This window comes from Heptranchias perlo, chromosome 10, assembly GCF_035084215.1.
Source record: "Heptranchias perlo isolate sHepPer1 chromosome 10, sHepPer1.hap1, whole genome shotgun sequence".
In the NCBI taxonomy this organism is placed as follows: Eukaryota; Metazoa; Chordata; class Chondrichthyes; order Hexanchiformes; family Hexanchidae; genus Heptranchias; species Heptranchias perlo.
This window is the reverse complement of record NC_090334.1, coordinates 7,108,853-7,135,185: the sequence shown is the minus strand read 5'-3', so window position 1 is coordinate 7,135,185 and position 26,333 is coordinate 7,108,853. Positions and strand designations below refer to the sequence as shown.

General features: G+C 48.3%; 1 protein-coding gene across 1 annotated transcript; it reads left to right on the top strand.

Moving 5' to 3' along the window:
- Positions 1-1,198: 1,198 nt before the first annotated feature.
- On the top strand, positions 1,199-10,401 carry LOC137326676 (EEF1A lysine methyltransferase 3-like). The gene is made up of 5 exons (XM_067991986.1): positions 1,199-1,260; positions 3,342-3,473; positions 6,429-6,645; positions 7,667-7,778; positions 9,989-10,401. The coding sequence occupies exons 1-5, from the start codon at positions 1,199-1,201 to the stop codon at positions 10,399-10,401; spliced, it is 936 nt and encodes a 311-aa protein (XP_067848087.1).
- The last annotated feature ends 15,932 nt before the right edge of the window (positions 10,402-26,333 follow it).

The window sequence follows — 26,333 nt, the reverse complement described above, 5'->3', positions numbered from 1 at the left end:
ACCAGCTGCAGTGTATACCATCCACAAGATGCATTGCAGCAACTCGCCAATGCTGCTTCGACAGCACCTCTGAAAAATCCCGCGACCGCTAACACCTAGAAGGACAAGAGCAGCAGGTGCATGGGAACAACACCACCTGCACGTTCCCCTCCAAGTCACACACCATCCTGTCTTGGAAATAAATTACCGTTCCTTCATCGTCTCTGCGTCAAAGTCCTGGAACTCCTTACCTAACTGCTCTGTGCGAACACCTTCACCACACAGACTGCAACGGTTCAAGAAGAAAGCCCATCACCACCTTCTAAAGGGCAACTGGAATGGACAATAAATGCTGGCCTTGCCAGCATCGCCCACATCCCTTGAGTGAATTAAAAAAAGGAAACTATGGCTTGATGTTCAGTGGTGGGTTTATGGTCTGGGGGAGATAGGAGGAGGTGTGGGAGAGTTGGCGGTCAGCCTACGGATGGTAGATGTCTGTTCGCCAAACAACAACAGCAGCCTCTTGTCAGCAGGTTTAATGACAATGTCAGGGTTGGACCTGAGAGAACGGAGTGCTGTAAGTTCAGAGGGAGGTAGGTTAGAGTGAGTGAGTGAGTGAGGGGAGCAGAGAAATTGAGACCGCCAATGTCACACCAGCAGTTCCCAATGAAAAGGTCAAGAGAGGATAAGGGGCCAGTGGGGTCCACATGGAACAAGAATTCTGAAGACGGTAGAAATTGGAATACAATCTCACTTTGATCAACCTAACCGTGTGTCCGGGATAGTTTTCTACAGCAGTATGTCCTAGAGGCAACAAGGGGGCAAGCCATACTAGATTTAGTAATGAGCAATGAACCAGATTTAGTTAACAGCTGAACTGTGCGTGAACATCTCTCCAATAGCAATCATAACATGTTCGAATTCAAGGTAGTGTTTGAAAGGGAAAAAAGTGAATCAGCTGCTAAGATTCTGGACTTGGGTAAGGCCGACTTCAATGGGATGAGACAGAGACTGTCCACAGTAAACTGGGCAACTCTGTTAATGGGTAAAGCGACTGATGATCAGTGGGAAATGTTTAAAGAAACACTTAACATGATACAGAACCGATTTACACCCCTTAGGGGCAAGAACTCTACTTGCCAAAAAAAAACAACCATGGACAACTAAAGAGGTAAGGGACAGTATAAGACACAAGGGAAGGGCATACAAAAAGACAAAAATGGCACAGTTCCTGGCGAATGGGAAAGATACAAAGATCAACAAAAGGTCACAAAACAGATAGTAAGAGCTACAAAAAGAGAGTATGAAAAGAAACTTGCAAGGGATATCAAAACCAATACGAAGAACTTTTATAGTTACATTAGGAAAAAGAGGGTGGTCAGGAGCAGTGTTGGCCCCTTAAAAACTGAAAGAGGGGATATTGTCATTGACAATGGGGAAATGGCGGACATGTTGAACAATTACTTTGTGTCAGTATTTACAGTAGAAAAAGAAGATAGCATGCCGGAAATCCAAAGAAAACTAATATTGAATCGGGGACAGGGACTCAATAAAATTAACATAAGTAAAACAACAGTAATGAAGAAAATAATAGCATGAAAGAGTGACAAATCCCCAGGACCAGATGGTTTCCATCCCAGGGTTTTAAAGGAAGTAGGTGAGCAGATTGCAGATGCCCTAACTATAATCTTTCTAAGTTCTCCAGATTCAGGAACCGTCTCTCTAGATTGGAAAATTGTACATGTCACTCCGCTTTTTAAGAAAGGAGAGAGAGGGAAAGCAGAGAATTATAGACCAGTTAGCCTAACATCTGTTGTGGAGAAAATGCTGGAGTCCATAATCAAGGATAGGGTGAATGAACACCTCGAGAATTTTCAGTTAATCAGAGAGAGCCAGCATGGATTTGTGAAAGATAGGTCGTGCCTGACAAACCTGATTGATTTTTTTGAAGAGGTGACTAAAGTAGTGGACAGGGGAATGTCAATGGATGTTATTTATATGGACTTCCAGAAGGCATTTGATAAAGTCCCACATAAGAGACTGTTAGTTAAGATAGAAGCCCATGGAATCGAGGGAAAAGTTGGCTGAGCGAAAGGCGACGGAGAGTAAGGATAATGGGCAGGTACTCACATTGGCAGGATGTGACTAGTGGAGTCCCGCAGGGATCTGTCTTGGGGCCTCAATTATTCACAATATTTATTAACGACTTAGATGAAGGCATAGAAAGTCTCATATCTAAGTTTGCTGATGACACAAAGATTGGTGACATTGTAAGCAGTGTAGATGAAAACATAAAATTACAAAGCGATATTGATAGATTAGGTGAATGGGCAAAACTGTGACAAGTGGAATTCAATGTAGGCAAATGTGAGGTCATCCACTTTGGACCAAAAAAGGATAGAACAGGGTATTTTCTAAATGGTAAAAAGTTAACAACAGTAGTGGATGTCCAAAGGGACTTAATGGTTCAGGTACATAGATCATTGAAGTGTCATGAACAGGTGCAGAAAATAATCAATAAGGCTAATGGAATGCTAGCCTTTATATCGAGAGGACTAGAGTACAAGGGGGCAGAAGTTATGCTGCAGCTGTACAAAACCCTGGTTAGACCGCACCTGGAGTATTGTGAGCAGTTCTGGGCACCGTACCTTCAGAAGGACATATTGGCCTTGGAGGGAGTGCAGCGTAGGTTTACTAGAATGATACCCGGACTTCAAGGGTTAAGTTATGAGGAGAGATTACACAAATTGGGGTTGTATTCTCTGGAGTTTCGAAGGTTAAGGGGTGATCTGATCGAAGTTTACAAGATATTAAGGGGAACGGATAGGGTGGATAGAGAGAAACTATTTCCGCTGGTTGGGGATTCTAGGAGTAGGGGGCACAGTCTAAAAATTAGAGCCAGACCTTTTAGGAGTGAGATTAGAAAGTATTTCTACACACAAAGGGTTGTAGACGTTTGGAACTCTCTTCCGCAAGTGCCAATTGATGCTCGCTCAATTGTTAATTTTAAATCTGAGATAGATAGCTTTTTGCCAACCAAAGGTATTAAGGGATATGGGCCAAAGGTAGGTATACGGAGTTAGATCACAGATCAGCCATGATCTTATCAAATGGCGGAGCGGGCTTGAGGGGCTGAATGGCCTACTCCTGTTCCTATGTTCCTATGTTCCTACTCAAGATCAAAGAAATAATAAAAATATGCCGCACTATCCCTACTACTGGACTTGCTTAACTTTTCCTGGTCAGCTTTCAGATTCTGACCACCTCTGTTCTTCAGATGAACGAGCATTATCTTGCTATGCCAGGCTTCAATCTCAATTATCTGCCTGACTCGCTGTTCCTGTGTTTATTTTCTTCTGTAGTCTATTGAGCATTTTGAGAAACTACCAGGGCAGGGCTTCCAACTTCTTCCCCGTTCCGGGATTTGCCAGTAGCAGATCAACCAAACCAGCTACCCCTCCTCCCAAGAAAACATTCTCAGCAGGCAGCTCAGGGTGGGCATCCCCAATTCACTAATTGTGAATGTTAATTGGAATCTCGAAACTAACTATTTTTCCGAACCGCAATACATTTCCCAGCTCTTGTGTGAATTTAACCCCTTGAGGGCTACATTTCGTTTAATATTAGCATTTTTAACATAAGCTACAAGATCCTTCTGTGGCGGCACAATCAGAAGTCCCGAAATGCGCACAATGCTACCTGTGTACACAGACAAAGCAGAAAAATGTCAAATTTAGTGATAAGCTTGACTCGTTAATTGAAGCAAATTTGCAGTAAGAGTCGAGAATTCGACACCAATTGTGCCACCAGAGTTGTGTGTCCTTCACCACTTCGGCTGATTGACCAAAATTTCTTGAACCCTTATAAACGAAATTGCTTGAGTTGAGATGCAATAATGGCCGCCTTAGATAATATTGCATCCTTGACCAACCCACTTGCTCTTGCGTGTGTTGTCCTAGCCGCTGGTCTTTTGCATCGTGGGTTTGAAAGAGGTCCTGGAGGAAGGGGTTGCCTGCACGGCAGCTTTCCTGTAAACCGATGGCAACCAATATGGCAATTGCTGTGACGACTACTCTTATTCCGACAAGTAAAACAATGGAACCAACCCTCTGCGCAGCTAGCACCAACACAATAAATGTTTTGGAATCCCTGATTCAAAACTTAAGCTCGCTTGCCAACAGGGTCCCAGCAGCCATTAAAGGACACCTGAACTGTCCGAAGCTCACACTTTAGTGTCAGATCTGAACACTGGAGGGCGATAGTCAGCACAAATGACCCGGTGCTCAGCAGGTGGACCTTGTGCTGAGCCTTCAGGCCAATTACAGGCTTTAGCCCTCTCCATAGCATGTCTAAATGACAACAGGGGCTGTTGGAATGCATCAACCCCAGAGTAACAACAACCAGAAGCATCCACAGCATTGCTATGGGCCCTGAGTGCTGTTATCAATGGAGGTGCGGGGCCTATAGTTTGTCAGAGCCCCGACACCAGTCCTCCACCCAGTAAAGAGGCTCGTGAGCAATGGTTAGATTCACGTTCCATCAATGGATCAGTAAGGTGAGTAGTTAGCACATTGCACAGAGAAGAGATTGGGGAAATAATGTAATCAAATGCAGCCGACTATTCAAGGCCACGGAGTTCTGTACTTTCCTTTGCCATCATCAATATAAATGCAGCACAACATACGTTTTAATTAAGTACCAGGGATGCTCCTGGCTGCAACCTCTTTGGGTTTCATGTGTTCTAGTTGCGCCTTCTGGGCAAAACTTTGAGCAGCGCAGAATACAAATGTTCTGTTCTTATCGCTTTACTCAGGGATTTAACGTACGGAGCACCATGTACGTGCAAATTGTTGTGCTTGTAGTAATTGTCCCGCACTCTTCAATCGCTACAATTCGCGCTGGGTGAAAATGTGCCTCTCGAACCCCCCTGATATAAAAGACACACGACAAGGTCCTCCGCCTCTCACCCCTCCCCCATCAGACTAATCATTTATCCTGCTGGCCCCGGCCTCCTGATTCAGGACTTGAGGATTAGAATTTGCAGAGAAGAAAATAACCAACTCGGAAGCCGCGATCTCAACACATTTTAGACGTTTATCAGGTACAATAAACACTCACCAACAGTGCAGGAGACCAGCGGGCATTAATCCCAACATGGTGTTATTTCGTCTGCAAATCGGAATAATTGGTGAATATCTGGTTGAGCTCATCTCCCACAAGTCGCATTTCTTATGCTTCTGTTCTGTTTCCAAATTAGTTTTGCGACAGTCCGTTTACAATTGTCCACATTGAGATGTGATAGCAGCTTCAAATGTAGGAAGGGGCCGAAAGTGACATCCACTGCGATCTCTCTATTTTTCAAAAATAAAAGTGACCATTGAAGGGGTGGCTGGGGTGGGGGGAGGGGGGCGGGGGGCGCGGGGAGGGTGAAAGGTTATTAGAATATTTCAAATCCTAAAGGGTACAGACAAGGCAAACGTCAAGACGTTTAATATGATCATAGATTTCAACAAGAGAGCACAGTCTGAAGAGCGGCAATGAAAGGACAGTTTAGATCTAGCTTCTTCAGGCAGAAGGTGATGAGTGGATGGAATGATCTACCAAGAGCGGCAGTGCGGGCTGATGGTATCAGCAAATTCAAGAGAAAAAAATGTTAGAGCGGTATGTGAGGTGTGAAGGGATATAATATTTCCTATACACTGGGATTGGCCAGATTGACAGCAATGGTCCCATTGTGCCCTTCCATCCTTATGTTCCTAATTTTCTGTGTACATTCCAGTCAAAGTCTCACCATAGGTTACATAACTGATCTACTCATGTGCCTTTCTAACCCCATATGAATTAAAGTTCTTAGCGTTTTATGGAAACCACTAGCAACGTTTAGATTAGTCCCCATCAGAGGCAATTTAACTGTATAACAGTAGAAATAATGCAGTCCTGTTGTAACAGGTGACTCAAACAACTTTGATAGCGTATCTCAGCCGTGGCATTTTGGGCTTTGACTTAGAAGATCGCGGATCCCAGCCCCACTGAGGGACTTGAGCAAGTAATCCAGGTCAACACGTTGCTCCTGGACAGATAGTGTGCTGCAGTTTGAAACATGTCGCCTTTCTTATGAGACCTTGAACTATCACCCTCACTGGATGTAAAAGATCCCATGCCACGATTTGAACAAGAGCAGAGGCGTTTTCCCGATGTCCTAGCCAACATTCTTCCCTCAACCAATACCACTAAAATATGCTAACTGATTTATCTGATTGCTCTTTGTGGACATTAGCTGTCCGCAAAATTGATAGTTCATCGTGCCTATATAACAGGAGTGACTACATCTCATTGGCTGTGAGAAACTTTGGGGCGTCCCGAAGACCCGATATATAAATGCAAGTTCTACCGTTTCCTGGAATCTTCACCCTGTTTCAATCCTGCGCCTGGAGCGAATCCCCTTCCAGGTCACAGAGGATTCATCAGGACAATTCCAGAGGAAGATTAGAAAGGATGACGACCGCCCGGTTCCAGGAGAATTCCGGCGACGATGCCCCAAAGGAGGGGGGTTGTGATTCGACTACGGTCATTTTTGAGAACAAATATGAGTTCTGCGGATACAGTTTGAAGATCACTCGATTCATCAATGCTCATTTGGGCTATTCTGCTTATGTCTGGCAAGCTGTAAGTCAACTGAATTAATCGGATAGAGGCAATGCCGGCTTGTCACATCTTATGTATTTACCAAAAAAATTGCAGCCTATTTTACCTTGTCATTGTTCTAAGTTGCAATGGGTTTGGAATATTCCTCCTTTCCTCAAACACAAACCTGGGTTTGTGGCACATGTTGTACGCAGTCCGCCGTGTACCTGGCTGGAACGTGGAGTTCTCACACACATTTGAAACACAACAATGTTTCACCAGCACCTGGTCTCAAGCCTTGGTTTTAATAAGGGTTAGAGGCTCAGTGAAGCTCATTAAATAACCTGGTGACGGTGGGGTGTTTTATATTCCCACCCTCCAGTTTCCCCCTCTCCTCCGGGAGTTCCTGACCTGCGCTGTTCCACAATCACCCTCTGCTTCCTCGCCCTAAATGTCCATTCTACGCGCGCGAGGCCTGACACTGAACGTCCACAGAGGCCATGAGCAGATTTGCTGAGGCCGGCCCCATCCCCACAAACAGGCGTACTTTAGGCCAAGACCATTGGACAGTATTCACGAGAGTAGTTAAAGCTGTACAGAGCGGGAGTGGAACCTGCGGCCTTCCAGTTCTTTGAGACTCGATATCACAACGAGTGCTGCATCTTCACATTGAGTCATTGGTGCAGCTTCAACTGCGCTCCGGATAGTTGAATGATTGACTTGGTGGGACTGCGAGTTATTGCGGGCGGGGCGAGGCGGTGGTGCAGAAGGTTAGATCACTTTTTCAAGTTACTTTCCCTTATTGCATCTGGGACCCGTTGCATCAGCAGGAGAGAGCAAGAACACGCCGCCTGTGAAAAGACCCGCCAGTGCTGATCTTAACCCATTGGGAGGTGGGTGAGAGTGTGCAACTGACAGCAGTTCCCAGGAGCCTTCCTTTATCTCTGTATGGAATTGTTTGTGCCCAGATCCCACCCTTTAACAGCGGTCGTCAGGGTCCAAATGCTTTGCATCACTTTCTGAATAACTTAATCCTAACGTACATGTGTTCCATTTTTTTCAGGGGATTGCTCTGTGCCGGTACTTCGAGAAGGAGAAAATCAATTTTACTGGGAAGAAAGTGATTGAGCTGGGATCGGGCACTGGGATCGTGGGGATTTTAGCAGCCTTACTCGGTGAGTTAAACCGAGGGAAGTGAACTGAACCGCATCACTTTGTTCATATCAGGAAGGAATATAATCAATAATGATAAGGTTTGTCCATATCGGGTGTTACCAGACGGAGAGTTTTTATTAATCGTTCATGGGATGTGGGCGTCACTGGCGAGGCCGGCATTTATTGCCCATCCCTAATTGCCCTCGAGAAGGTGGTGGTGAGCCGCCTTCTTGAACCGCTGCAGTCGAAGGTTCTCCCACAGTGCTGTTAGGTAGGGAATTCCAGGATTTTAACCCAGCGACGATGAAGGAACGGCGATATATTTCCAAGTCGGGATGGTATGTGACTCCGAGGGGAACGTGCAGGTGGTGGTGTTCCCATGCGCCCGCTGCCCTTGTCCTTCTAGGTGGGAGAGGTGGCGGGTTTGGGATAGATGGTGTTGATAGATAAAGTTGATAGGTGATGTTGATTAAACTCCCTCACCGTTGGTAAACGTGTATTGGAAGGAGTTCAGTCTCCTTGCTGTAAAAGTTTCGTTGTTATATCACCTTCAAAGAGAATGTAAAGGAGGCCTAAGAAATTTTCAAACGACATGCCGCTTCCATGTAGATTTTTGTCTGCTGGATGGAAAAGATCAAATGGCATTATTCCAAGAAGAGCAGGGAAGTTCTCTGGGTGTCCTGACCAACGTTTGTCCTTCAAGCAACACCCACATAATACCTGGTTATTTATCCTATTGCTGTTCGTGGGACCTTGCTGTGCGCAAATATGTCAGGGAGCAGACGCTGTTTGGCAATGAATCGGACTACCAACTCACCCATCTGTGCAGGTAGATTAAACATTTGATTAGAGGTTATAGTATTTGAATTCCCCCTAAATCCAGCCCACACTATCCGATTAGACACCCAAACAAAGGAGCCAAGCCCCGAGCCTGCCAATAAATAAAGGTAAACGTTATACTGGTTCTTTGTCACGAGGTGGTAATTGAAGCTTCAGTAATCACTGAGCATGTTAGTGTGCAAGGTAGAAAGTATGAGAAAGATATCAAGGAGGTACAATATCATTGGGACTTAGTTTTTGTGAATCTAACGCTCAGCTTCTGATTATTGGAACAAGAAAGTAAACCACAACTTGCATTTATATAACGCCTTTAACGGTAAAACGTCCCAAGGTGCTTCACGGGTGTGTGATCAGACAAAGGTTGTGACAGAGCCAAAGAAGGAGATATTAGAATGTGTGACTAAAAGCTTGGCCACAGACTTAGGTTTAAAGAAGCGTCGTAAGGAGATAGAGGTGGAGAGGTTTAGGGAGGGAAATCCAAAGCTGAGGGCCTAGACAGTTGAATGCACAGCCACCAATGCTATTGCGAAGGGAGTGATGGATGCTCAACAGGCCAAAGTTGAAGGAACGCAGAGTTCTTGGAGGTTAGTCGGGCCGGTGAAGTTTACAGAAATAGTGAGGGGCGAGGCCATGTAAGGATGAAAATACGAGGATGAGAGCTGTAAAATGTACTACTGTAATGACCTACTGTAAGATTGTTATACCCAAGTTCGTCTTACGTTCCTGAAACATATACACTGAGTGCTACGTTGCACTGCTGACCGGAATATCCGGATCCCATAGGCATGAGCTGAGGAACAGATTCCTTCCCAATCCATTTGCTGCTGTGTGATTGAGAATGAGTGGATATACTCAGACTACACCAATCCCTGGGTCCAACGGCTGGACAATTGTTTTCGCGGGTTCATAATATCTCTGCAAAATGTAATTTTAGTGAAGTGAAGTGAATTGTGACAGTAATTTGTTTCTGCCAATTGGGACCATTCTATGTATAAACTGCTTTCTGAAATCTAATAAATTAAAGAACCAGCTGAGCTGAATGTTTTCATGCCGTCAGCCATTGCATCATCGCGCCGAGGAAAACTACCTCAAAATTGAAGAAATGTTTACGTGTTGTTGGCGTGAACGAGTCAGTAGGGGAGCTGCAATCGAGCCCCTGTACCCCTATGGTATGGAGGGATGCAGCCTACTCCACATCGCCACACTGTGACCCCTGCTGATAGAACGCCCATCACTGGAGCAACATAAGATGGCGCAATACTGCCCAGCACTATGGGGCAATACTCGCTGACAGTTTGGAGCCATTAACTTTTTGCCTCTGTGTTCACAATATCGGATCAGTTGTCAAGGGCAAACCACAATAGACACGGATTTTTTTCTTTCTCGTCAGGTGGAGATGTTACCATGACAGATAAACCGAACACCTTGAAGCAAATAGAAAACAATGTCTCCATCAACATCCCCACTGCCCGCAGACACCGTTTAAAAGTCAGTGCCCTGACCTGGGGTGAAAACCACACTGACTTTCCGACCGACTATGACTTCATCCTGGGTTCTGATATTGTCTATAGCTCAGTTACCTACCCCGCGCTAATAGAAACACTGCGTCATCTCTCCAACCGAGGGACTACAATTTACCTCTCTTCCGAATTGCGAAAGATCAATGGCTCCTCCGCTTTCCACGGGGTGCATCTACCCCAGTATTTTAACTGCCAGGTTGTTGACAGGTTAGAGGACAAAGATATTATTGTGTACAAAATGACCAATATTGGTACAAGACCTGGGGATGGACTCCAGACGTAACAAATGATGTTTGCTGGTCACTGAACCTGACACTGAGATTGAACGAGTCTCCCCATCACTGTCTTATCAAAAGTCAGACGAAATATTCAACATTCCCTTTTTTAATTTAAGCCCTTTTCCAATTTGTCCCCTTCTACCAAGCAACATGACTTCTCGATTGCTTTCAGATAGCTCTGCTAAGTGGCTATTTTAAGATATTTAATTTGGAGAATTTTTCCTTAGTTTCGATGCTGTGTGTATTGGTATAACTACACATTCAATGTACAAAGGCTGCACAACATGCCATTATAGCGGGAGGCAAAGTGGAGGGCAACCGCAAGTCAGCAGATCCATAATGTTATCCGGAAGTTTAAGAGCTTCCACTAACCAGGGAAAGAAGACAACATTATCCACACCGTACTGTTCTTACCGTACTGCTCACATCCCACTGTCCGCACCCCACTGTCCACACCGTACTGTCCACACCGTACTGTCCACATCACACTGTCCAGATCCCACTGTCCTCACCTTACTGCTCACATCCCACTGTCCGCACCCACTGTCCGCACCCACTGTCCACACTGTACTGTCCACATCACACTGTCCAGATCCCACTGTCCTCACCTTACTGCTCACATCCCACTGTCCGCACCCCACTGTTCTCACCTTAGTGTCCACATCCCACTGTCCGCACCCCACTGTCCACATCCCACTGTCCACACCGTACTGTCCACATCCCACTGTCCACATCCCACTGTCCACACCGTACTGTCCACATCCCACTGTCCACATCCCACTGTCCACACCGTACTGTCCACATCCCACTGTCCACATCCCACTGTCCACATCCCACTGTCCACATCCCACTGTCCACATCCCACTGTCCACATCCCACTGTCCACATCCCACTGTCCACATCCCACTGTCCACATCCCACTGTCCTCACCATACTGTACACAAGCCACTGTCCACACCCCACTCTCCACATCCTACTGTCCACACTCCACTGTCCTCACCGGACTGTCCACATCCCACTGTCCGCACCCCACTCTCCACACCGTAATGTCCACAAAGCACTGTCCACACCCCACTGTCCACATCACACTGTCCAGATCCCACTGTCCTCACCTTACTGCTCACATCCCACTGTCCGCACCCCAATGTCCACAACGTACTGTCCACATCCTACCGTCTGCACCCCACTGTCCTCACCTTACTGCTCACATCCCACTGTCCGCACCCCACTGTCCGCACCATACTGTCCGCATCCCACTGTCCGCACCCCACTGTCCACACCATACTGTCCGCATCCCACTGTCCGCACCCCACTGTCCACACCATACTGTCCGCATCCCACTGTCCGCACCCCACTGTCCACACCGTACTGTCCACATCCCACTGTCCGCACCCCACTGTCCTCACCGTACTGTCTACATCCCACTGTCCACACCCCACTGTCCTCACCGTACTGTCCACATCCCACTGTCCACACCCCACTGTCCTTACTGTACTGTCCACATCCCACTGTCCGCACCCCACTGTCCGCACCCCACTGTCCACATCCCACTGTCCGCACCCCACTGTCCTCCCCTTACTGCTCACGTGCCACTGTCCACTTCCTGCTGTCCACACCCCACTGTCCTCAACTCATTGACCACATCCCGCTGTCCGCACCCCATTGGTCACATCCCACTGTCCACACCCCACTGTCCACATCCCACTGTTCACACCTCACTGACCACATCCCACTGTTCACATCCCACTGTTCACATCCCACTGACCACATCCCACTGACCACATCCCACTGTTCACATCCCACTGTTCACACCTCACTGTTCACACCTCACTGTCCACATCCCACTGTTCACACCTCACTGACCACATCCCAATGTTCACATCCCACTGTTCACACCTCACTGACCACATCCCAATGTTCACATCCCAATGTTCACACCTCACTGTCCACATCCCACTGTCCATACCTCACTGACCAGAACCCACTGTCCACATCCCACTGTCCACACCCCACTGTCCACATCCCACTGTCCATACCTCACTGACCAGAACCCACCGTCCACGTCCCACTGTCCACACCCCACTGTCCACATCCCACTGTCCATACCTCACTGACCAGAACCCACCGTCCACGTCCCACTGTCCACACCCCACTGTCCACATCCCACTGTCCATATCTCACTGACCAGAACCCACTGTCCACACCCCACTGTCCTCACCTTACTGCTCACACGCCACAGTCCACACCGAATTATCCACAACCCACTGCCCACACTGCACTGTCTACACCACACTGTCCACAACGTACTGTCCTCAGCCCACTGCCTACACCCCTCTGTCCACGCCCCACGATCCACACTCCACTGTGTACACTGCACCATCCATTAACAACTGTCTACACCCCACTGTCCACACCGCACTGTCAACATTCCTACTGCCTCCACCCTATTGTCCATATTACATTGTCCGTACCACACTGTCCACACTCCACTTTACACAATGAATTGTCCACACCACACTGCCCACACCCCATTGTCCACAACCCAATGTCGACACCTCATTGTTCATACCACACTGTACATACCCCACTGCCCATATCCCTCCCTCCCATTGTCCACACTGCACTGTCCACACCGCACTGTCCACCCACCCACGGCCATAGTGCATGGTCCACCCCCCACTGCCCAACCCGCTCTGTCCACGCTTCACTGTCTATATCCCACTGTGCACACCCCACTGTCCGCACCCCACAGTCCACCTGCCACTTCCCACACACCACTGTCCAGACACCACTGTCCACATCCCACTGTCCACACCCCACTGTACAAACTGCAGTGTCCACACTCCACTATCCACACTCCACTATCCACACTCCACTGTCCACATCCCACTGTCCACATCCCACTATCCACATCCCACTATCCACACTCCACTGTCCACACTCCACTGTCCACACTCCACTGTCCACACCCCACTGTACACACTCCACTATCCACACTCCACTATCCACAGCACACTATCCACACTCCACTGTCCACATCCCACTGTCCACATCCCACTGTCCACATCCCACTGTCCACATCCCACTGTCCACATCCCACTGTCCACACTCCACTGTCCACACTCCACTGTCCACACCCCACTGTACAAACTGCAGTGTCCACACTCCACTATCCACACTCCACTATCCACACTCCACTGTCCACACTCCACTGTCCACACTCCACTATCCACACTCCACTGTCCACATCCCACTGTCCACACCCCACTATCCACACTCCACTATCCACACTCCACTGTCCACACTCCACTGTCCACACTCCACTATCCACACTCCACTGTCCACACTCCACTGTCCACACTCCACTGTCCACACTCCACTGTCCACACTCCACTATCCACATCCCACTGTCCACACCCCACTGTCCACATCCCACTGTCCACACTCCACTGTCCACACTCCACTGTCCACATCCCACTGTCCACACCCCACTATCCACACTCCACAGTCCACACTCCACTGTCCACACCCCACTATCCACACCCCACTATCCACACTCCACTGTCCACACTCCACTATCCACACCCCACTATCCACACTCCACTATCCACACTCCACTATCCACACTCCACTATCCACACTCCACTATCCACACTCCACTATCCACACCCCACTATCCACACTCCACTGTCCACACTCCACTATCCACACCCCACTATCCACACTCCACTATCCACACTCCACTGTCCACACTCCACTATCCACACCCCACTATCCACACCCCACTGTCCACACCCCACTATCCACACCCCACTATCCACACTCCACTGTCCACACTCCACTATCCACACTCCACTGTCCACACTCCACTGTCCACACTCCACTGTCCACACTCCACTATCCACACTCCACTATCCACACTCCACTATCCACACTCCACTGTCCACACTCCACTGTCCACACTCCACTATCCACACTCCACTGTCCACACTCCACTGTCCACACTCCACTGTCCACACTCCACTGTCCACACTCCACTATCCACACTCCACTGTCCACACTCCACTATCCACACTCCACTATACACAGCACACTATCCACACTCCACTATCCACACTCCACTGTCCACATCCCACTGTCCACACTCCACTGTCCACACTCCACTATACACACTCCACTGTCCACATCCCACTGTCCACACTCCACTGTCCACACTCCACTGTCCACACTCCACTGTCCACACTCCACTATCCACACTCCACTGTCCACACTCAACTATCCACATCCCACTGTCCACACTCCACTGTCCACACTCCACTGTCCACAGCACACTATCCACACTCCACTATCCACACTCCACTATCCACACTCCACTGTCCACAGCACACTATCCACACTCAACTATCCACACTCCACTATCCACAGCACACTATCCACACTCCACTGTCCACACTCCACTGTCCACACTCCACTATCCACACTCCACTGTCCACATCCCACTGTCCACACTCCACTGTCCACACTCCACTATACACACTCCACTATCCACACTCCACTGTCCACACTCCACTATACACACTCCACTATCCACACTCCACTATCCACACTCCACTATCCACACTCCACTGTCCACACTCCACTATCCACACTCCACTATCCACACTCCACTATCCACACTCCACTATCCACACTCCACTATACACACTCCACTATCCACACTCCACTGTCCACACTCCACTGTCCACACTCCACTATCCACACTCCACTATCCACACTCCACTGTCCACACTCCACTATCCACACTCCACTATCCACACTCCACTATCCACACTCCACTGTCCACACTCCACTATCCACACTCCACTATCCACACTCCACTGTCCACACTCCACTATCCACACTCCACTATCCACACTCCACTATCCACACTCCACTATCCACACTCCACTGTCCACACTCCACTGTCCACATCCCACTGTCCACACTCCACTATCCACACTCCACTGTCCACACTCCACTATCCACACTCCACTATCCACACTCCACTGTCCACACTCCACTATCCACACTCCACTATCCACACTCCACTGTCCACACTCCACTGTCCACACTCCACTATCCACACTCCACTATCCACAGCACACTATCCACACTCCACTATCCACACTCCACTGTCCACACTCCACTATCCACACTCCACTATCCACACTCCACTGTCCACATCCCACTGTCCACACTCCACTATCCACACTCCACTATCCACACTCCACTATCCACACCCCACTGTCCACACCCCACTATCCACACCCCACTATCCACACTCCACTATCCACACTCCACTGTCCACATCCCACTGTCCACACTCCACTATCCACACTCCACTATCCACACTCCACTATCCACACCCCACTATCCACACTCCACTGTCCACACCCCACGATCCACACCCCACTATCCACACTCCACTGTCCACACTCCACTATCCACACTCCACTGTCCACACTCCACTGTCCACACTCCACTGTCCACACTCCACTATCCACACTCCACTATCCACACTCCACTATCCACACTCCACTGTCCACACTCCACTATCCACACTCTACTATACACAGCACACTATCCACACTCCACTATCCACACTCCACTGTCCACATCCCACTGTCCACACTCCACTGTCCACACTCCACTATACACACTCCACTGTCCACATCCCACTGTCCACACTCCACTGTCCACACTCCACTGTCCACACTCCACTGTCCACACTCCACTGTCCACACTCCACTATACACACTCCACTGTCCACATCCCACTGTCCACACTCCACTGTCCACACTCCACTGTCCACACTCCACTGTCCACACTCAACTATCCACATCCCACTGTCCACACTCCACTGTCCACACTCCACTGTCCACACTCCACTATCCACACTCAACTATCCACATCCCACTGTCCACACTCAACTATCCACATCCCACTGTCCACACTCCACTATCCACACTCCACTATCCACACTCCACTATCCAAACTCCACTATCCACACTCCACTATCCACACTCCACTATCCACACTCCACTATCCACACTCCACTATCCACACTCCACTATCCACACTCCACTATCCACACTCCACTGTCCACACTCCACTGTCCACAGCACACTATCCACACTCAACTATCCACACTCCACTGTCCACACTCCACTATCCACACTCCACTATCCACACTCCACTATCCACACTCCACTATCCACACTCCACTATCCACACTCCACTGTCCACACTCCACTATCCACACTCCACTATCCACACTCCACTATCCACACTCCACTGTCCACACTCCACTATCCACACTCCACTATCCACACTCCACTATCCACACTCCACTATCCACACTCCACTATCCACACTCCACTATCCACACTCCACTATCCACACTCCACTATCCACACTCCACTATCCACACTCCACTATCCACACTCCACTATCCACACTCCACTGTCCACAATCCACTATCCACACTCCACTATCCACACTCCACTGTCCACAATCCACTATCCACACTCCACTGTCCACACTCCACTGTCCACACTCCACTATCCACACTCCACTATCCACACTCCACTGTCCACAATCCACTATCCACACTCCACTATCCACACTCCACTATCCACACTCCACTATCCACACTCCACTGTCCACAATCCACTATCCACACTCCACTATCCACACTCCACTGTCCACAATCCACTATCCACACTCCACTGTCCACACTCCACTGTCCACACTCCACTATCCACACTCCACTATCCACACTCCACTGTCCACAATCCACTATCCACACTCCACTATCCACACTCCACTGTCCACACTCCACTATCCACACTCCACTATCCACACTCCACTGTCCACAATCCACTATCCACACTCCACTATCCACACTCCACTATCCACACTCCACTGTCCACACTCCACTGTCCACACTCCACTATCCACACTCCACTATCCACACTCCACTATCCACACTCCACTATCCACACTCCACTATCCACACTCCACTATCCACACTCCACTATCCACACTCCACTGTCCACACTCCACTGTCCACACTCCACTATCCACACTCCACTATCCACACTCCACTATCCACACTCCACTGTCCACAATCCACTATCCACACTCCACTATCCACACTCCACTATCCACACTCCACTGTCCACACTCCACTATCCACACTCCACTATCCACACTCCACTATCCACACTCCACTATCCACACTCCACTGTCCACACTCCACTATCCACACTCCACTATCCACACTCCACTGTCCACACTCCACTATCCACACTCCACTATCCACACTCCACTATCCACACTCCACTATCCACACTCCATTGTCCACACTCCACTATCCACACTCCACTATCCACACTCCACTATCCACACTCCACTATCCACACTCCACTGTCCACAATCCACTATCCACACTCCACTATCCACACCCCACTATCCACACTCCACTATCCACACTCCACTATCCACAGCACACTATCCACACTCCACTATCCACACTCCACTATCCACACTCCACTATCCACACTCCACTATCCACAGCACACTATCCACACTCCACTATCCACACTCCACTATCCACACTCCACTATCCACACTCCACTATCCACAGCACACTATCCACACTCCACTATCCACACTCCACTGTCCACACTCCACTATCCACACTCCACTATCCACACTCCACTATCCACACTCCACTATCCACACTCCACTATCCACACTCCACTATCCACACTCCACTATCCACAGCACACTATCCACACTCCACTATCCACACTCCACTATCCACACTCCACTGTCCACACTCCACTGTCCACACCCCACTGTCCACACTCCACTGTCCACACTCCACTGTCCACACTCCACTGTCCACACTCCACTGTCCACACTCCACTGTCCACACCCCACTGTCCACACTCCACTGTCCACACTCCACTGTCCACACTCCACTATCCACACTCCACTGTCCACACTCCACTATCCACACTCCACTATCCACACTCCACTATCCACACTCCACTATCCACACTCCACTATCCACAGCACACTATCCACACCACACTATCCACACTCCACTATCCACACTCCACTATCCACACTCCACTATCCACACTCCACTATCCACAGCACACTATCCACAGCACACTATCCACACTCCACTATCCACACTCCACTATCCACAGCACACTATCCACACTCCACTATCCACACTCCACTATCCACACTCCACTATCCACACTCCACTATCCACACTCCACTATCCACACTCCACTATCCACAGCACACTATCCACACTCCACTATCCACACTCCACTATCCACACTCCACTGTCCACACTCCACTGTCCACACTCCACTGTCCACACTCCACTGTCCACACTCCACTGTCCACACTCCACTGTCCACACCCCACTGTCCACACTCCACTGTCCACACTCCACTGTCCACACTCCACTATCCACACTCCACTGTCCACACTCCACTATCCACACTCCACTATCCACACTCCACTATCCACACTCCACTATCCACACTCCACTATCCACACTCCACTATCCACAGCACACTATCCACACCACACTATCCACACCCCACTATCCACACTCCACTGTCCACACTCCACTGTCCACACTCCACTGTCCACACTCCACTGTCCACACCCCACTATCCACACTCCACTATCCACACTCCACTATCCACACTCCACTATCCACACTCCACTATCCACACTCCACGGTCCACACTCCACTGTCCACACTCCACTGTCCACACTCCACTATCCACACTCCACTATCCACACTCCACTATCCACACTCCACTATCCACACTCCACTGTCCACACTCCACTGTCCACACTCCACTGTCCACACTCCACTGTCCACACTCCACTATCCACACTCCACTATCCACACCCCACTGTCCACACTCCACTGTCCACACTCCACTGTCCACACTCCACTATCCACACTCCACTATCCACACTCCACTGTCCACACTCCACTGTCCACACTCCACTGTCCACACTCCACTATCCACACTCCACTGTCCACACTCCACTATCCACACTCCACTGTCCACACCCCACTATCCACACCCCACTAACCACACTCCACTATCCACACTCCACTATCCACACTCCACTATCCACACTCCACTATCCACACTCCACTATCCACACTCCACTATCCACACTCCACTAACCACACTCCACTATCCACACTCCACTATCCACACTCCACTATCCTCACTCCACTGTCCACACTCCACTATCCACACTCCACTATCCACACTCCACTATCCACACTCCACTATCCACACTCCACTATCCACACTCCACTATCCACACTCCACTATCCACACTCCACTGTCCACACTCCACTGTCCACACTCCACTGTCCACACTCCACTGTCCACACTCCACTGTCCACACTCCACTATCCACACTCCACTATCCACACTCCACTATCCACACTCCACTATCCACACTCCACTATCCACACCCCACTATCCACACCCCACTATCCACACTCCACTATCCACACTCCACTATCCACACTCCACTATCCACACTCCACTATCCACACTCCACTATCCACACTCCACTAACCACACTCCACTATCCACACTCCACTATCCACACTCCACTATCCACACTCCACTATCCACACTCCACTATCCACACTCCACTATCCACACTCCACTATCCACACTCCACTAACCACACTCCACTATCCACACTCCACTATCCACACTCCACTATCCACACTCCACTATCCACACTCCACTATCCACACTCCACTGTCCACATCCCACTGTCCACACTCCACTATCCACACTCCACTGTCCACACTCCACTGTCCACATCCCACTGTCCACACTCCACTATCCACACTCCACTGTCCACACTCCACTGTCCACACTCCACTGTCCACATCCCACTGTCCACACTCCACTATCCACACTCCACTATCCACACTCCACTATACACACTCCACTATCCACACTCCACTATCCACACTCCACTATCCACACTCCACTATCCACACTCCACTAACCACACTCCACTATCCACACTCCACTATCCACACTCCACTATCCACACTCCACTATCCACACTCCACTATCCACACCCCACTATCCACACTCCACTATCCACACTCCACTATCCACACTCCACTATCCACACTCCACTGTCCACATCCCACTGTCCACACTCCACTATCCACACTCCACTGTCCACACTCCACTATCCACACTCCACTATCCACACTCCACTGTCCACATCCCACTGTCCACACTCCACTATCCACACTCCACTGTCCACACTCCACTATCCACACTCCACTATCCACACTCCACTGTCCACACTCCACTATCCACACTCCACTATCCACAGCACACTATCCACACTCCACTATCCACACTCCACTATCCACAGCACACTATCCACACTCCACTATCCACACTCCACTATCCACACTCCACTATCCACACTCCACTATCCACAGCACACTATCCACAGCACACTATCCACACTCCACTGTCCACACCCCACTGTCCACACCCCACTGTCCACACCCAACTGCTGAAACCCCTCTGTCCATGCCCCACTGTCCACACCCCACTTTCCACACTACACAGAACACACCCCACTGTCCACACCCCACTGTCCATATCGCACGGTCTACACCACATAGTCCACACTGCACTGTTCACACCCCATTGCTGACACTCCTCTGCCTATGCCTCACTGTCCACATCCCACTGCACACCGCACTGTCCATATAACAATGTCCACACCACACTGTCCACACCCCACTGTCCACCGTATTGACCACACTGGGAAGCATTGCTCACCATTGCCCTTGCTGTTTCTGATGCAGGCAGCTTTCAGTTGCGCCCCAGGCGAGATATCTGGCATTTGTCCTTTTTCTGCCCACATTTATAAAGTTACCGATATCCTCATCCATCACGGAAACCGTGCCCTTATCAGCAGGAGAACAGATTTTATTACATTTCTGGCATCGCGATGGTGCAGAAATTTATTGAATGATCCAGGTTTTCATGGAGACCCTCTGTATATAAGGGTGGGAGTTCAATTAACCGAGACAAATACCACTCGTTGAACCTACAGCTAATTTGTGAGCACCAATGGATGCTCTATTCCCCGTAGCCCCCACCCCCCACTTGCTCTCTTTATTAGCAGGGGCAACGGAGTGCAACGATATCGTGCAAGCTCTGCCCGACATGAATGTGACTCCTGTACCTCTCATCCATTCTGCCAACTGTGGATCTATGGATTTTGGTAGGAAGATTGAGGAGAGGCAATATAAACTAAAAGGTACAATTTTAAAGGGGGTGCAGGAACTTAGAGACCTGGGGGTGTATGTGCACAAATCTTTGAAGGTGGCTGGACAACTTTAGAAGGCTGTTAAAAAAAGCATGTGCAATGCTTTGCTTTATAAATAGAGGGATAGAATACAAAAGCAGGGAGGTTATGCTAAACCTTTATAAAACACTGGTTCGGTCTCAACTGGAGTATTGTGTTCAATTCTGGGCACCACACTTTAGGAAGGTTGTCAAGGTCTTAGAAGGGAAGCAGAAGAGATTTAGTAGAATAGTACCAGGGATGAAGAACTTCAGGTATGTGGAGAAGCTGGGGTTGATCTGCTTAGAGCAGAGAAGGTTAAAAGGAGATTTGATAGACGAGTTCAAAATAATGAACAATTTTGAAAGACTAAATACGGAGAAACTGTTTCCAGTGACAGAAGGGTCAGTAACCAGAGGACACAGATTTAAGGTGGACGGCAAAAGACCCAGAGGCGACATGAGGAAAAAAACATTTACGCAACAAATTGTAATGATCTGGAATGCACTACCTGAAAGGGTGGTGGAAGCAGATTCAATAATAACTTTCAAAGGGGAATTGGATAAATACTCGAAGGGAAAACATTTGCAGAGCTATGGAGAAAGAGCAGGGGGCTGGGACTAATTGGATAGCTCTTTCAAAGAGCCGGCACAGGCACGGTGGGTCTAATGGTCTCCTTCTGTGCTGTATTATTCTATAAATCTATGATTGTGTGGCGAACAATGCCTGAACCGTCTGGCGAGCGCTAAATTACCAATCCTGTGTCCGGGCCACCAGCCACTCCCAGCTTTGTCTCTCCAGGTCGGCTGAGTGATGTCACTGGTCTCATTCACGGGCTGCTTCTGCCAGTCCAATCGCCCCCAGACCGAAGCAGCCACAGCCAATGGGCAGCTCCCCCTGAACGAAGCTGGATGATTCATCATGTGCGGACATGCAAATAAGATCGATGGGGAAAAAAAAGCTCGTCCATCGAGCCTGACCCATTCAGTTATGTTGCAACTGAGCATTGCCTTTAACGAGCACGATACCTATCACTATTGTCCTGGGAGTTATTTTCTTTTAATCTGTAAAAGGATTTCTGCTTATGTCTGATTAGATCCTTTAGCCACCGTGGCCTTGTTCTTTCTTCTGCGCTTCTATTGATTTTAGGGACATACATCACTTCCCATCTCCTGAAACCCCCAGGATTAATATGATACCTCGGCAGGGAGGTAACAGATCGACCGCTCGTTATTCATCCGATTTCCCCCGATTTCCTTTCATTAGTTTTGGCAATTTGGGTTATTTAAGGTGGATTATTTTGCTTTAAGATTAGAACGAGTGCAAAATAAAACAGACAATGTGTGTATTCGTGTAGCCCTAAAATCATTTCACGTCCGCCGGTGCAAAATGTTATTCGGAAGTTAATCCTTTAGCTAACAGGGGAGAGAAGACAACAGAGAACTAATGGACATCATATTCCAAATCTGAATTATCTGTATACAGCAGTTTATCTGCCGCCTAAACAACGAGATCCGAGTGGCTTCTATTAATGGCATCCAGATTCTACACTAATGCTCCGACTGTTTAGGTATAGACTGCAAAAGCTAACTCTGCCAAGCACGTGCTGTTATGTGAAGTTGAAACCAGCAAATGCTGCTGTAGTATATACTGTTGTAAAATGTCTAATACCTTAAACTGACTACATCTGATTGAGTGTTATTGTAATGCTGAAATGAATGCGTAGATGGAATAAAATAACTGTATGTAACAGGGTAAACTGTGTCCTGTCCAGTATGTGTTCCCGTTAAGGTGAGCAAATAGGTAACAACTCTTGAATAATAAATGTTACTGCAATGTTGCAGTTTGCTCACAGGGTTATCTAAGCTGCTCCTGTATCTTTTGCTTTGAATCAGTCTATGTGTGACTACTCCAGGACCAAATGAGGCATCACAAGGCGCCGGAAGCGACCAACTCCCACTCCCGATCGATTTCTGCCTCAAAGCGAATTTAGACCAAATGTCAACAGCGATTGAAAAAGGGAAAGTTCTTCTCGCTCCCTGATATGACAGAGAATAGATCACCTTGTGTGCCATTTATTATTATCGTTTGGCTATTTTCCCTCTTTTCACTGGATTTAACCGGGTTCACTTCGAGAAAATGACCCCGTCTGATACACAACAGCGCAGAACAGACGGTAATTCTGCTATCGGAATCAAGGCGACATCATTGCTTTCCATTACATCTCGTTCTCGACTTGCTCTGTTCATTGTGTTGGAATGGTTGTTACGAAGCGACCACAAATAGATTCATTCAGGATCTGATAGATAGCCAAGATCTTTAAGGGGAAAATGTATCACAACTGGTCCAAAGTGTAAAAGTTTAACTTGTTCCCAAGCGAAGAACAAACCATTAAATTCGAACAGAAATAGCTTGTCGGGTTTTTGATGTATATGTTTGATTGCCAGCTTTGCATAAGCTGAACAGGTACCTATTTGATTTCCTTTGGGTCGCTCATGCTCAAAGAATTTGTACTCTTTAGATTCATGTTATGTAAACAATTTGCTCTCACCTCATGTCCATACAGGTGCGGCATCCACCAGCAGCGGCGGGATTGTGATCCCAAGATAATTACAGATCAGGAAGGCCAGAATGACACGAATGCCTACCCCCATTGCAGCATTAAATTGTTTTTTTAAATGATTACAGACTTTTCATTTCTACTAGTCTATCAGGGAATCTACTCCCTATATTGATCACTCTTTGAAGAAAAATCTTCTAATATCAGGAGCCATTGCTTGATTTTCTTTCCTCAACGCTAGACATTCTGCTGTCGCTTCCATATCTTCATCGGTCTATAGGGAAGGGACCATAATAAGATCTCCCTATTGCCGAATCCTCTTTGACTTCATTCTTCTCGCAGTCACAACATAGGCTGAGTCCTTTCCGATTCATATGGGTTAACCCCTTAAGGATTAACTCGCAGGTCAATCGGGAGAAACCTTTATCCTGTGTAATTTAATTACCTTCGACTATTTTTATTACAAATGTTTGAGCTGAAAACTAAAATAGGTGAAACTCTACACCCAGAGTATTTTTGTGACGATAGAAGGACACTCGGAAAGTCTTGTGCTGCATGGACCTCCGAGTAGGGTGGACGCTTTAGGTTTGCAGTGCAATATCTGACCGCAGAAACAGGTTACGAGTGGGAAAAATATCAATAAGATCATTAGCTGTGCTGGAAGGTTATGTGAATAAATGGGCCAGTTTGTAATTTCTGTTTATTTAACTGGCCTGTGATTTTTTTTTACCCCTAAGTCAGTGTAAGAGGGGGTGAGATCGGCGTCAAACCCAACATCAGTGCTGTAAATTGGAAGATTATTCTGTGACGGTTGCTAGAAACAACTTTGGTCCCGAAATCCCAATTTTGCCGAACCAATGTATGAGCGGTCTGCTCCTCAGGCGGGATTACAGTGATGGAACTATTCAATCACTCCCTCACCGCTGCCTTTGATGCACTTGTCCCCAGTAAAACTCTAACTGTCTCCCATCCTTGTCCTTCCCCCTGGTACAGCCCCCATCTCCATTCCCTTAAGTCCAAGAGGCGTACACTTGAAGGTATACCGCACACATCTGGTTGTGTCATACATCACCAGATGTGGCTGGACCACATCACGCACTATCTTGCTCAGCACACTTTTGCCAAAATTGTTCCCTACTCTAGAATCATTATGGAATGAAAAGATAACCACAGACCTATTTTCTCTATGATCAACCGTCTCCTAAAACACGCCCGCCCCTCCACTGCCCCTTTCATCCACACCTCCAACAACACATGCAAAGGGCTCATGTACTTCTTCACCACTAGATTGAGACCATCCGTTCAGCTGCCTATGCCACATCCCGCCCTTCCCCTTGCCCACCAACCTAGCTTCCCCCAAGGTCTGAAATACATCTTCCTTTAGTTTCTCTCCTCATGCCTTCACCGGGCTCATTTTGTACACGAGATTCACCTCCTGCGCTCTCGATCCTATTACCACTAAACTGTTGACTACACAACCTCCCTTCCTGCCCCCATGCTAGCTAACATTATAAATGGCTAGCTATCCTCAGGTACTATCCTCCTCCCTTTCAAGTCAGCCGTCATCAACTCTATCCTCAGAAACACCAACCTCTGTCCTTGCAAACTACCACCTCATCGCCAACCCCCCTTTCCACTCCAAAGTCCTTGAACGTGTTGCCGTCACTACAATCCATGCCCATCTTTCCCACAAATCCATGTTTGAATCTCTCCAATCAGGTTTCCACCCCTGCCACAGCACTGAAACGGCCCTAATCAAATTCACAAATGATGCACTATCCCTCCGCAACCTTCAACACCTCTCTACAGACTTTAACATGGTCAACCACTCCATCCTCCTCCAATGCCTCTCATCTGTTGTCCAGCTGAGTGCTACTGCCCTCACCTGGTTTTACTCTTACCTATAGAGTCATAGCCAGAGAATCTCCTGCA

Coding starts and splice junctions, on each gene's coding strand:
- LOC137326676 (XM_067991986.1), top strand. CDS start 1,199: ATGGCACAGTTCCTGGCGAATGGGAAAGATACAAAGATCAACAAAAGG. Junction 1,261..3,341: donor AAAAGGTCACAAAACAGATA/GTAAGAGCTACA, acceptor TTTCTTCTGTAG/TCTATTGAGCATTTTGAGAA. Junction 7,779..9,988: donor GATTTTAGCAGCCTTACTCG/GTGAGTTAAACC, acceptor CTTTCTCGTCAG/GTGGAGATGTTACCATGACA.